This window comes from Oryza sativa, chromosome 5 (assembly GCF_034140825.1).
Source record: "Oryza sativa Japonica Group chromosome 5, ASM3414082v1".
NCBI classification, from domain to species: domain Eukaryota; kingdom Viridiplantae; phylum Streptophyta; class Magnoliopsida; order Poales; family Poaceae; genus Oryza; species Oryza sativa.
In genome coordinates, this window is record NC_089039.1 from 8707986 (window position 1) to 8721363 (window position 13378).

The 13378-nt window shown below is 40.8% G+C and overlaps 2 protein-coding genes and 1 long non-coding RNA gene across 3 annotated transcripts in view; 1 reads left to right on the forward strand and 2 right to left on the reverse strand.

Moving 5' to 3' along the window:
• Positions 1-13378, reverse strand: part of LOC112938951 (uncharacterized) — a 102470-nt gene that overhangs the window by 10986 nt on the left and 78106 nt on the right. The window lies entirely within an intron of this gene.
• Positions 2487-5201, reverse strand: LOC4338197 (uncharacterized). Its single transcript, XM_015783352.3, has 6 exons — positions 4794-5201; positions 4039-4134; positions 3263-3378; positions 3119-3174; positions 2919-2990; positions 2487-2815 (listed from the first exon to the last, which is right to left on the reverse strand). Exons 1-6 carry the CDS (start codon positions 5071-5073, stop codon positions 2749-2751), a joined length of 687 nt encoding a protein of 228 aa, XP_015638838.1. The 5' UTR covers positions 5074-5201; the 3' UTR covers positions 2487-2748.
• On the forward strand, positions 6566-9855 carry LOC107281021 (uncharacterized). The gene is made up of 7 exons (XM_015783363.3): positions 6566-6973; positions 7837-8624; positions 8708-8959; positions 9040-9150; positions 9238-9316; positions 9400-9471; positions 9549-9855. The coding sequence occupies exons 1-7, from the start codon at positions 6566-6568 to the stop codon at positions 9714-9716; spliced, it is 1878 nt and encodes a 625-aa protein (XP_015638849.1). The 3' UTR covers positions 9717-9855.

Genomic DNA, 13378 nt, shown 5'->3' on the forward strand with positions numbered 1-13378 from the left:
TTCCATTTACGATGTAAGACATCACCAACATATTGATTTTTGGGTTTCCTAAACTGAAAATAGGAAGTGAAAAAACTTATCCCTCCAAGACATAGCCTAAATTCAATAAAAAAAAACTAAAACTGGACCCTTCTGTTAAACTACCAACGAAAATTTTTGTTTTTTTTCCTTCCACGCTCGCAGAAAGAGATCGCGATCATCCGCGCGCTCCCTACATAAATTTTCTCCGCTTACACAGAAAGAGAGGAGAAGCATGGGGAAGGAGGAGAGACGCATGAACAAGAGATTGGGAGTCGCTCTCTCGCCCTCGAATCCACAAAACGAAATATAAAACTAGTGCAGGACTTTAGAGGATCTGTTTGATCTGTTTTTTTTACAAAAACCCTAAAAATTAGTTTTGGGAAGGAAATAGGATGATAAGCTGTTGGTAATGCTCTAATACACTTCAGGAAGGCACCTTTTTACCGTTTGCAAATACTTTGTAAAAAAACCGGAGGAAAAATACTCTCATCTATAAACTAAACTTAATTAATTTTAAAATAATTTGACTTAGTATAAAACTAAAACTGTTTATATTTCACAATGAAGGGGATAAGCTATGTAATTTTTCAAGTCTTAATTTGTTGTCAACAAATTCAGGTCATGTGTTTAATTTTTCCTTTTTTCCTCTTACAAATCATCGTTTTGTACATTTTCGTAATCCTAAGAATAATAATTAAGTTCACTATAAATTCAGTGAGATATTTTATCGTAATGGGAAGATGAACTGTTTTGTTAGACCACTCGTCACATTTTTAGTATCTATACCTATATATATATATATACCTAATTAAAAAAACACAAGGTTTCCGTAAAATATTTCATCCGTCTTTTTTCTTTGTCGTGGTCTTTCCTTTTATTTTTTCCCTTTTTTCTCCCTTTTTTCCCTTTTTTTCCTTTTCTTCCGTCCTTTTTTTCTATATTTCATCCACCTTTTTTCTTTGCTGCGGTTTTTCCTTTTATTTTTTCCCTTTTTTTCTCTCGTTTTTCCTTTTTTTCCTTTTCTTCTGTCTATTTTGTATGCTTTTTTTCAGCTGTTTATTTTTTTCCGTTAGTCCATTCTTTTCGCTGTTTTTTCCGTCCACTTTTTTTCGGCTTTTTTTCGTCCGCCTTTTGTCTTCGCCTTTTTTGGTTTTTTTTCCATCAGCCGGGATTTACCCTTTTTTTCGGTTTTGTTTTTTTTTCATCGCTATTCTTTTACGCTGTATTTTTTCGCACGCCGAAGGATATGCGTACACGGTGTTTGTTTTTTTATGTGCCATGTTTTTTTTTGCCGCCCGACCAAACCATGCGTTCATCGATTCCCCACTACCCCTCCTCATTTTTCCTATGATTTGCTCCGATTTTGATAAAAACAGAAAGAGGAGATCGAGTATATCAAAAGCCCTAAAGATCGCCCTAAAGATCGAGAATCGGATTCACTCCGATTTTGATAAAAATCAAAAGAGGAGATCGAGTGTATCAAAAGCCCTAAAGATCGAGAATTGCTTCGATTTTGATAAAAACAGAAAGAGAAGATCGATTTTGATAAAAACAGAAAGAGGAGATGGAGTGTATCAAAAGCTTCGAGTGTATCAAAAGCCCTAAAGATGGAGAATCGCTCCGATTTTAATAGAAACATAAAGAGAAGATCGATAAATGGATTTGAGAGGAGATCGAGTGTATCAAAAGCCCTATAGATCGAGAATGGCATCGTATGGACACGAAAGATTCAGTGAGCTATGCGAGATTTAGTCAGCTATGCGAGGGATTTGATGTACAGTTAGCTATGCAAGCTGGACCTACGGCTCCATTCGTGGGTTTTGGGTTTGGTGAAAGAGCAGAGGAAGGTACTACCTCCGTCCCAAAATATAACTTTTGACCGTCCTAAAATATAACTTTTGGCTATGAATCTGGACATATACCTAGAAAATGCTTATATTTTAAGAAGTAGTGGGCTGGGACTGGACATACAGTTGTCCAGATTCATACCTAGAAAATGCTTATATTTTAAGAAGTAGTGGGCTAGGACTGGACATACAGTTGTCCAGATTCATACCTAGAAAATGCTTATATTTTAAGAAGTAGTGGGCTGAGACGAATGAGCTTCTGGTGCTTATATGGGCTAGGACTGAAAAAGAAGGGAAAGAATAACTTTTGGCCGTCCTAAAACATAACTTTTGGCTATGAATCTGGACATATGACATATGCTTATATTTTAAGAAGTAGTGGGCTGGGACTGAAAAGGAAGGAAATAATATATTTTAAGAAGTAGCGGGCTGGGACTGAAAAGGAAGGAAAGAATGAGCTGAAGTAGTGGGCTGGGACTGAAAAGGAAGGAAAGAATGAGCTTTTGGTGCTTATATTTTAGTGGACTAGGACTGAAAAGAAAGGGAAGAATAAGCTTTTGGTCCAAAATAAAAGAGTAAAATGTATAGCAATCTAAAAATGTTATCAACCGTTGCAACTCATGAAATTTAATTTTTTTCTAGTATAGCTATTTATGCTTGACATAAGGGCATACCATTTGCACAACAAGCTTGATAACACAATTAGGATGAAAATACGAAGAATCCACGAGGTATCTACTCTAGAAAAACGGTTCATAAATAACAAAACTCTGACTAAAGTACACTGAGACCATCCAAATGTGAATTATCACAATTACACATCTGCATTTCTTGTTTGATGACTAGATTAAATTCGTTTTCGGGAACTTCTTAAACTAATCTACGGCCGTAGCTTGAAATCCATGCTGAATATATTCTTGGCTTTCTTCATCTTCTCCCAAGGAAAGCTGCGAAGAAAAAAAAAGGTAAAAAGAATGTTTTAACTTCATTCTGTATTATATACTTGATTTATTTTGGTTAAATTGCTAATGCGCATCAATCAGAGACTACCTTATCTTGACCTGCTGCAACTTTGTTGCTTTTGCTCGTAATGACTTCATAATACCATCTATCGCTGGTTGCCTGGTTGAACATGAAAATTCAGACAAATTCATTATTCCAATTATAAATCCATATCATATCCGTAACTCAAATAATAAATTAACAGGAACTTATAAAAATTGCCCCCAAAAAAGGTCTGATCAACATACTTTGTTTTCTCGTTATTCTCTTGTTTTTGCTGATTTGAGGTGCCACCTAATGTTTCCTGTGTAACAATTACAATGAAAAAGCTATTGGTATGAGGGAAAAAAAAGAGTTTTATAAAGCGACATGAAAGCAGAAAAAGAAAAAACCTTATGGTAGCCTCTCCCTTCCTTCTCATGTCGCAGAGACTGTATATCAGATTTAATTTGTTCAATCTCGAGTTTCAGATCACGATATTCCTTGACTAGATGTTCCTCCTTATCACCTAATTAATCAAAGAACACAAGAAGGAAAAAAAGAACGTAAAATAAATATCAAGCAGACTAAAATTATCTAATCTAGATATACAATAATTACATATGGTGGAATAAAGCATCAATAACTGCAACGAATACTCGATCATGCGTATTTGCTAGGAGCTACAGGAAACGTTTAGAGCACAGACAAATTTAACTATGTAATCATAGCGAGTGTTTGCTATAGTAGTTTTATTTTCAATCACCATAATAACCCAGGACTAAATGTCCACTGAACCTACAGATATATTCCTGAAACTGTACTTTTTTAAGAGAGAATGGTATTTTTTAAAATTAGGAACTTAGCCTATCAAACAAGGAATTTAGACTTCAAATAACCCAATCTGAACTCTTATGGAGATTTGAACTCAGATCTTTAGGTGGTACTCAGGTCACTGTAACCACTGGACTGCATGTCATTTCTGAAACTGTATTTATTTCTCTTCAAGATAAAATAGCTCAGTGAAACCAATTTATTCTAGATGTACTTGTTCTTGTCGTAGTAATCATGATCAATGCAAATTAAGCATAAAATGATTAATTATATAAGCAAATTAAGTGCGCCAAGGTAAATAAGGCATGCCATATACATATTGGAGAAACTATTTAAACGATGCGATGATACTCACGTAAGCGTCCAACGGCGCTACCCAGCTCTAGCACGCTGAGGCCGAGATAATCACTCAACGCAGAGAACGGTTGCTCATACTGCTTCAAATCATCCTCTGTTAAAAGTGAAAACAATTAATTAAGTATAACAACCTTCAAATCATCCTCTGTTAAAAGTGAAAACAATTAATTAAGTATAACAAATCCATAATTAAGGAGCACACAAAGCCCAATAAATTTAGTACATGCAAACCATTCATCTCATCCTCTATTTAAATAATTCAGAACAAGTAATTAAGCTCTACAAATTCAAAATTAAGAAGAACACAAAACCCAATCAATTATTTTCGGCTACTTCACCATATAAATATAATATCCGCGAATTATTTACTCCATGCCTCTAAAAATTGATGTTTTTTAAAAAAAATTCTACAACATTGTATTATTTAAAGTTATTTCTTAAGCTTATTTTTAAAAATATTTATTTTATCTACAGAATCATCCATAGCAATAAGTATTTGAGTAATCTATTTCAAGCAATGCCCAAGGTACATGCAACCATAATAATACGTGTGGTAAATATGCTAGTGTTCAAGAATATGGTATATTAATTTGGATCTAACTACTTAATACGAGAAAATTAGTTAGAAAGTCGATAGATTAAATTGATAATCAATCTAAATTAATTAGCAAGTCGATAGATTAAATTGGTAATCAATCTAAAATTAATTAAGAAAGTCGATAGATCAAATTGGTAACGAATTAATCTACTCACGCAGGGTTTCGATCTGGTCGCGCATGTGGTCGACCTCGCCGGAGAGGGCGTGACGGTCGGCGGCGAGTCGGAGGGAGGCGAAGAGGACGGCGACCTCGACGACGCAGGCGAGGACGAGGATGCACTTGGTCGACCTGCGGACGCTGGACGCGGTCAGCTTGGATGGGCCGCCGTCGGCGCGGAAGATCCTGACCGCCAAGAAGGAGAAGGCGAGGGTGTTGGCGACGCAGAGGAGGAGGACGGCGAACAGCATCGCCAACGACGGCATCGCCGGCAACATGGCGGACGTACGTACGGCGCGCCGGCCGGCGCTAGCTTTTTAGGGCACGCGCGTAGGTACGATCGGAGAAGCCGATAGATGCTCCGTCGCCGCCTTCGCGGGTTTGGTGGGTTTAGGGTTTTGTGGATGATGACGATGATTGCTAGTGTTTATATTTATTAGTCGGGGTTGGGTGATTTAATCATCGGGGAATTTGGAAAGATCAAAGATGCGAACTTGACGCGCGGTTAGTTAGAGAAAAGATAGCGTGTACAGCTCTAGCACTACGTCTCAGCTTCCGCGGGCCCCACGGGCTCGGGGGTAGGAGTCCAACGAAGGAGACAAGTTCGCTCAAGACGAACACCCCACTTCCCTTTCTCTTTTCAACCAAAGTTTATACATATAAAACTTTATATTATATATAGAAATACTCTTGTTAACATCCAAATTTTAGCATCTAAACAAAAATAGGAAAACATGACCAGATTTAATTGGAAAAGACCCGTGCCTTTCATATATACGGGGCTAGTCCAACAGGCGGCATTAGACTAGTCCAACCAGCAGTCAGGGATGATCAGACCGGTACACCGTCGATGTCAATCACAACTTGGACGCTAGGTTTGGTCCACATCTCAATCAACGAGTTTGAGCTCTCCGCCGGAGCCGAGGTCGACGGAGCACTGTAGCGTGAGGTTCTAGCAACTCCTCTCGCCGCCTTGCCCTTTTTCTTTCTCCCCTCGCCCTTGTCTTCCTGGACGGGGTATACCTGGGTAGGAGCTGCACCAGTCCACTCTAGAGTTTCATCGCCAACAACTGACTGTGGCGGGGCATAGTGGTCGGCAAATGCGGCACAGTGGATTGGGAGGCGAAGCAGCGCGCTGACTGGGAGATGAAGCGGCATGGTAGACTAGGAGACGAGGGCTTGAGGCGATGTGTCCAGATAAGCAGAAAGGGTAGTTGGAGGAATTTAATCCTTGGGCTGGGATACCTTTGCTAGGCTTGGTCACATGCATTTGTGAGATGTGTAGCCTGAAGAGTAGCTCGCCTCAATTAAAGTCATGCAAAAGAGGTAACATGCACTGCGGAGTGAATGGCCTTAGACCGATTCCATTGCTCCTACCCTTAAAATCTTCGTCCGATGAGTCCATTCCTCACCGCTACCTCTGCCGAAATATTTAGGGGGAGAGGAGAAAAAAAATGGAAAAAATGAGCGATGACTCATGACAGAGGAGAGGACGGGTTAACGAAATCTTGAATGATAGTTCTGTCCAAGAATTTAGTGTAATTCTTCTATTTTTTTTAGATTTGTAGTATTTTCATAAGGTGAAATAATTAGTATTTTCTGACACTGATGAAAAGTTTGTATGAAAATTTTCCGAATATGGAACCTTTCTCCGGTTTCCGAACAAATTTCCTCAAAACCATTCTTTCTGTCCCGCACTCCCGCTTCCCCCCAGTCCAATCCCCCAAGAACTGATCCGCATCTCTCGCTAGATTCCTCCACCAATCATCCATGGCCACCACCAAGCCATTCCTCCTCCCTCCCCAACCCACCTCTCCGCCCGCGCGCCCAGGCCCCACCGAGCCCAAGCTAGCTCCGTCGCGTGCTCCGCCGCCGACGCCGACGACCGGTGGCTGGAACCCGCTCGCGGCGCTCGTCGAGGTGCCCGGGGCGCTGTGGCGTGTGGGGAGGCGGCGTTGGGCTCTTCATGGTCACCGGCGCGGCGCTGCTCGCGCTCGCGGTGGCGTGGATCCGTGGGTTCCAGCTGCGCTCCCGCTTCGGCAAGTACCAGGCCCCGTCTTCGAGTTCACCCAGGCCTGCGGGATCTGCGTGGGCACGCCCGTGTGGATACGTGGGGTCGCCGTCGGGAGCATCGTCCGCATCGACTCTTCCCTCCATAGCATCGATGCTTACGCTGAGGTGCATTATAAACTCTCTACTTGATTCCTTGCCACTACTAGAAAACTCATTTTCGGCGTCGTAGGGGATCGATTTTCGCAGGCGGGCATGTAATTCGGAGCCAAAACCCCGCCGGCAAAAAAAGTACCCAGGGTGGAGGGGGCGGTCTGCCTGCGAAGATTGATCTTTGCAGGCGGTCCATATAAGCGTCGCCTGCGAAGATCGATCTTCGCAAGCGGCAGATGTCGTGCGCCTGCGAAAATAGATCTTCGCAGGCGACGCTTATATGGTCCGCCTGCGAAGATCAATCTTCGCAGGCGACGCTTATATGGCCCGCCTGCAAAGATGCCCCTATATAGTCTTCTTCCTCCCCGAGCCCTGTTCATTCTCCCCGACATTTTTCTCTCCTAAAGTAACTTAAATATAGGGGAGGAGGTTTTGAACTTCAAATCTTCGTGGGATTTTTGTATGGTACTTAGATCTACTCATTTCCACACTAGGTATGCAGTTTTTTAAGCTTTTAGACCTTAATTTGTGATGGATTTATGCATCCAAAATTGTGAAGGAAGAGCTCCATGTTTTTTAATTTTATTTCTTTTCATATGTTTATGTTAGATGTATGTGTAATACTTGATGCCTCTTGTTGTAGTGGTTTAATGTGGTAACATAAATTCTCATTTTTTTTATTTTTTGCTATCATATCCACCACCTAGTTCTAGATCTAGATATAGATCTTGTCATGTATAGAGAGAGGAAAAAATTTTAAATATCTATTTATTCGGTGCAATCAAAAAATAGTTATAGTATTTTGTAATAAGCCGATGATTTGATTTTGTATATCCGTACTTGGGGATGCGGTCGATCTTGTAATTCTCTGGCACAAGAATGACATATTCTTTGGATTGGGCACCGATGCCGAGGAAAAACCTGTGTTGCCTAAACCGGGGTTGGGAAAACCTCCGAGGCCTCCTAAGAGGAAGGTGACTGATAAGGCGGATGATCTAGAGATGGATAAGGAAAATCCAGTGCCGGAAGTGCCACCGGAGATCGCATTGCCGGAGGCAGCCATGGAGATTGCATCGCCGGAGACAGCCATGGAGATTCCAGTGCCGGATGTGCCCATAGAGATTACAGTGGCAGAACTAGAGGTGGAATTTGTGGCATCAGTCGGGTCAGACAAAGAAGAAGTACCAGGATTGGAATGGGACGGTACAGAGCCAGAGATATTTGAAGACCCTTCTCCTACGAAAGAACCCGAGGTGCCACGAGTGCTTAGGAGCCACGACTCCAAGTCCAAAGATGCGAACAAGGAGAAGTTCATGCTAACCGTCTTCAGAGGGGGTAAGGAACGTGCCAAGCTCAGAGATGACGACCCCCAGAAGGCTTCTGAGCTAGCCGGGCCAACATACTTCGCAACCGATGATTGCCTGGAAAAGTACGAACATGGGAAAACACTCTTGCCGGAATGGGCACTGAAAGAAGCACCATGGGAGATGAGAAGGTTGCATAACTTCCATATGGAGGCCAGCAAGAAAGGCTTGGGTAATATAACAGCTCGATCACCGGCAGATTGTTTCGGCGAAAAAGGTTACGTATGGCTAGATTTCTCAGATCTCCACGCCATATATCGTCGGGATAAGATGGACGTCAACTATGTCGGTGTTTGGTGCATGTGAGTATGAGTTTTAATTAATTAGATGAAAAATATGTACAATACAAATCCATGTGATTATTACTAACAAACTTCTTCTGTAGGATGCAATACATGGATGCTAACAAGAAAAAAGAACCCATCGGCTTCTTGGATCCAACTCGGATCTGCCAAACACAGCATATCGTTACGCTAGCACCAGGGTCAGACCAGCTGAAGGGCAAGAATCTGAAAGAGATAGCAGAATACAAGAAGGGCTTGCACAAGGAGAAATTGATTACTGTCGCACAGTACATTGGACGAGCCTTCTTGCACTTTCAAAATAAGAGAGTCGTCATGGCCGCTTATAATTTTAAGTAAGTCCGGTACATTTATCTTGTACACATATGTCTTATTTTAGCTGTTACTAACTAATTATAATGTTGTTAATATGTAGCGATCATTATATCTGTTTACTCATCCACCCTAAAGACGGAACCGTGGTAGTCTTGGATCCTCTCGATTACAATCACAAGCAATACAAAGAATTTCTAACAATCTTACAGTAGTAAGTTATTATGACTCTTGCATTTGTATATGAATGTATTACAAATAAATATCCTCCTTACTCTGAAATGGTATGACATCCATACAGTGCATACCAATACTACAAGTTCAAGAGTGAAGAACAGACCCGAACACGGGAGAAGCTGCTATTACGTACCTATTGGCCGGTAATACTCCACTCACTTTATGTATTCCAATAGTTTCACTAATTGCAAATTATAACTACTTTTTTCTATGATATGTCCTGCAGTGTCACAAGCAACCGCAAGGAACGGTCCTTTGCGGATATTATGCGTGCGAATTCCTTATTAACGCGGAGGATGTAAGTCTTTATACTATGTATTAGACAGCTCTTGATATTTATGATACTAATATATTGATTAATTTCAATGCATGCAGTTGCCAAGATTAGAATGTCGAACAAGCTTTGACGATACAGGTATCACAAATGTGCAGCGTGATCTGTGCCACTTCATCCACCATGAGTGCTCTCATGTCAAAGGAGATTTCTTCGACCCAGAGGGTGCCCTAGCGGCAAGTGACGAATTCAAGGATCTTTGGGAGTAGAACACTGCTATGCCATAATATAACTAAATGACGTTATTTGAAGTGACAATGTAAAACAATATTGTAATATATATATTTTGGCAACACTTTTGATTTATGCAATATAAGTAGATTTCTCAGTACCAAATGCTTGATAATCTTCCAATATATGTACCTGCAAGAATTTCTAATAAATAATTTAAAAGTAATTTACGGCCAAATTATAATTAAATTTCAATATTTTCTACCTATCTTCGCAGGCGGAAGTTTTTTTTTTGCAAGCGGACGATTCCTATTTTCGCAGGCGGACCGGACTAGCCAATGTCCACCTGCGAAAATTATCTTCGCAGGCGGATGGCCGCCCCGCCTGCGAAGACCCTTTTCGACCGCTTGCGATAATGCTTTTCCTAGTAGTGTGCTCTGCTTTGATTAATTCATTTGCTGCATTCTTTGATCGAAGCTGTAGGTAGACAAGATTACGTCTGATACCAATTTGTTCTGGGCTGAATTCATTGGTTGAGGTGAACCAGTCTGGTCTTGTAATGGAGACAATGATTGATATTACACCAAAAGATCCACTCCCAACACCTTCGGTTGGCCCACTTGACCCAGACTGTTCTAGAGAAGGCTTAGTTCTCTGTGACAAAGAGAGGATCAAAGGACAACAGGGAGTAAGCTTAGATGCAATGGTTGGAATTCTTACCCGTCTAGGAAGAGACATGGAGCAAATTGGTGTTGATAAAAGCTTTAAGTTTGGCTGAAAAGGTTGCATCTATAATGGAAGGAGCACAACCTCTCCTTTCACAGGTACAGTTTTCTTACCAATTCTTTAATAAGTTATCTTGTTGGGGAAGTTTTTTGATATATCTCTTATATTTACCTGATCAAATATCTGTGCAACCAATGCATTTTTACTCAATATGGTTCAAATTCATTTTTCCAATAAGAAGTTCCCTCAATCATGTTTGGAAGTGCAATTTTGTTTTAGTTAATACGCTCTAGACATTAATAAGAAATGCTACTCTGGTAAATTTTATAATTGGGGCCTAATTCTACATTACCTGACAGTTTACAGAAGATATCAATTTCATGCATGTTAAATTGTCAATGCATGGATCATGTCATCTTCTCATTATTAATTCCAAACTAGCAGCTCACCTATGCATTGCAATAGGAAATTATTTTCATTATGCTGGAGCAAAATAACATACTTACTTGTCCACGGAGAAATATTTGGCAACGGGATTTCATTTGTACAACCGGGAAAAAAAATATATCAAAGATCCATCTACTCCATGTTTCAGAATATGCCCTTGCACTAGATAAGCCTCATCAATACGTGGACGAGCGGCTAAGATAAAAGCAATTTGGTCGCTAACGACCCCTAGCCCTTTTGCTATCCGAGTAATCATAGAAGTGCACTCAACAGGAGCAGAGAACTTTATACTCTCTAACTATTGCCTTATCATACATTTTACAGGAGCAATTTTGATTTTTCTAACCATGGCAAACGGGATCCCAGCCGATACAGCAGGATCATATCGGCTGTGATATTGTCCAGTAGGTTTAAAACGGATTTTAGCCGATACCATGAAAATAGCCGATAGGACAGTGTTTAGGGACAGAAAAGATAATGTGTCAGTTAATACTTTGGAACAAACTTATATAAACAGATTGATCTATATGAACGTATCAAACAGTAACCAAGCATGAAAGCACAATGATTTAGCTGATACTAGATAAAACTTGATACATTTATATAGAACTATCTATCAATATAAGTGGTGAATATACATGAGACAGGTAAAGAAACATGCATATTAGGTAAAATCGGCTGAAACTCCGATACTATCCTTATTATGATTAAGTGCAGGCTAGTTTCTAGGGTTCAGGCTAGTTTCTAGGGTTCAAAACAGGACTAGAGATGATGCATCGCAAAGTGTGTAAAGAAACCTAAAGTCTAAACAATCAAGCAATTAAACACTTTTCAGGATGGTAGATGCCTTAGCTAATCTAATTTAGTAAGACGATTTAGCCGATACCCGCATTAACCCTAAAGCGAGTAGCAGCTAATAAAGCTAAATCGTGATACTAAGACTAGATTAACTAAGACAAATGATAACGGTGACTATGATAACGAGATTAATATGTCTAAAACGACATAGTAGCCCCGATAGCATAAGCCATCGAGACGAGTTACCTCTTGCGAAGAACTCGCCAAAAAAGAAGAAAAGTAAAAGGGTGGCGATGCGCCGAAGTTGTATTGGATTGTCTCCCTCATTACAGTGCTATGGGGTTCATATTTATACCCCGAGTATAAAATCGAGTCCATTATGGACACGACTCAAACCTTTCTAAAAATAAAATACAAACAAGACCATATACGGTGGTCTCTTGCCAAATCTATAACAAACCGACCTGATATCCTAATTAATAGATGCAATTGCCATCGGCCTATCAGCCGATCGGTTGTCGATCAACTAACTCTATTTTCATGTTTCTTGTTGGTTGCAGGATCAAACTAGCTAGCACGCCCTACAAGCGCACTAGGCAGGCCTTGACTTGCACTGGAGCTAAGCAGATCTCCCGAGTTGCCGTGTTTTTCTAGGAACACCTTGGTACATGAAAACGAGCTTGTTGGCACGACCACTAATCTGAACATCACGATCATATAACCAAGGTCTTCCGAGTAGCAACTGACATGCTTGCATTGGCACAACATCACACTCAACATGGTCTTCATACTTGCCAACGGAGAAATGAACCGTCACAATAGTTTTCACCCGGAGTGCACCACAATTATTCAACCGCTACATCTTGTATGGGGTTGGGTGACGTCGTTGTTTCAAGTCTAATCTTTTTACCAACTCCAAACTAGCAATGTTGTTGCAGCTGCCACTAACAAAAATAATACGGCAAACAGTACTATTGATGATATCATCAGTGTGAAAAATATTGTCGCTGACCATGTTCTTCCTTTGCAACTTGCACACTAAGCACGCGATGAGAAATGAAACAATTATTGTCACCATTATCATTATCCACTTGCTCATTAATCAACACTTCTTCACGTAAACTGTCATCCCTTCGTCTCACTTGCAGATTCCCATTCACCCGTCTCATTCACAAGCATGGTCCTCCTACTAGGACACTCGGCAGCAATGTGGCCACGACCTTGGCATTTGTGACACACAATATCACGGCTACGGGACGAAGATGATGCTATAGGTGCAGCAGGCCAATGAGAATTTGTGCATGCAGCTGGAGATGTTGCCGAAGATGGTTGTGGCTTGGCTGTAACAGCAGGTGGAGAGGCTCGTGTGGAGGCTCCCTAAGAACAAGCGCCAACAAAAGTAGTGGTTTGCTGCATGCGATGCCATGGAGCTGCATTGGAGCGGCCACTAGAGGACTGATTACGCCATTCTTGCCGAATGGACCTTTCCGTGCGCCGAGCTTGATCGAGAAGATCTTGCAAAGTGTTGTATGGAAACATCTCCACAAAATCAGAAATTTCAGCATTGAGACCATGCAAAAATCTTGTCATTTTCGACTCATCATCTTCTCTAATTTGAGCACGGATCAAGAGCAACTCCATTTCTTTGTAATACTCATCCACTGTACGAGTCCCTTGACTCAACACTTGTAGCCGATTGTGAAGGTCACACCTATAACGTGAAGGCACA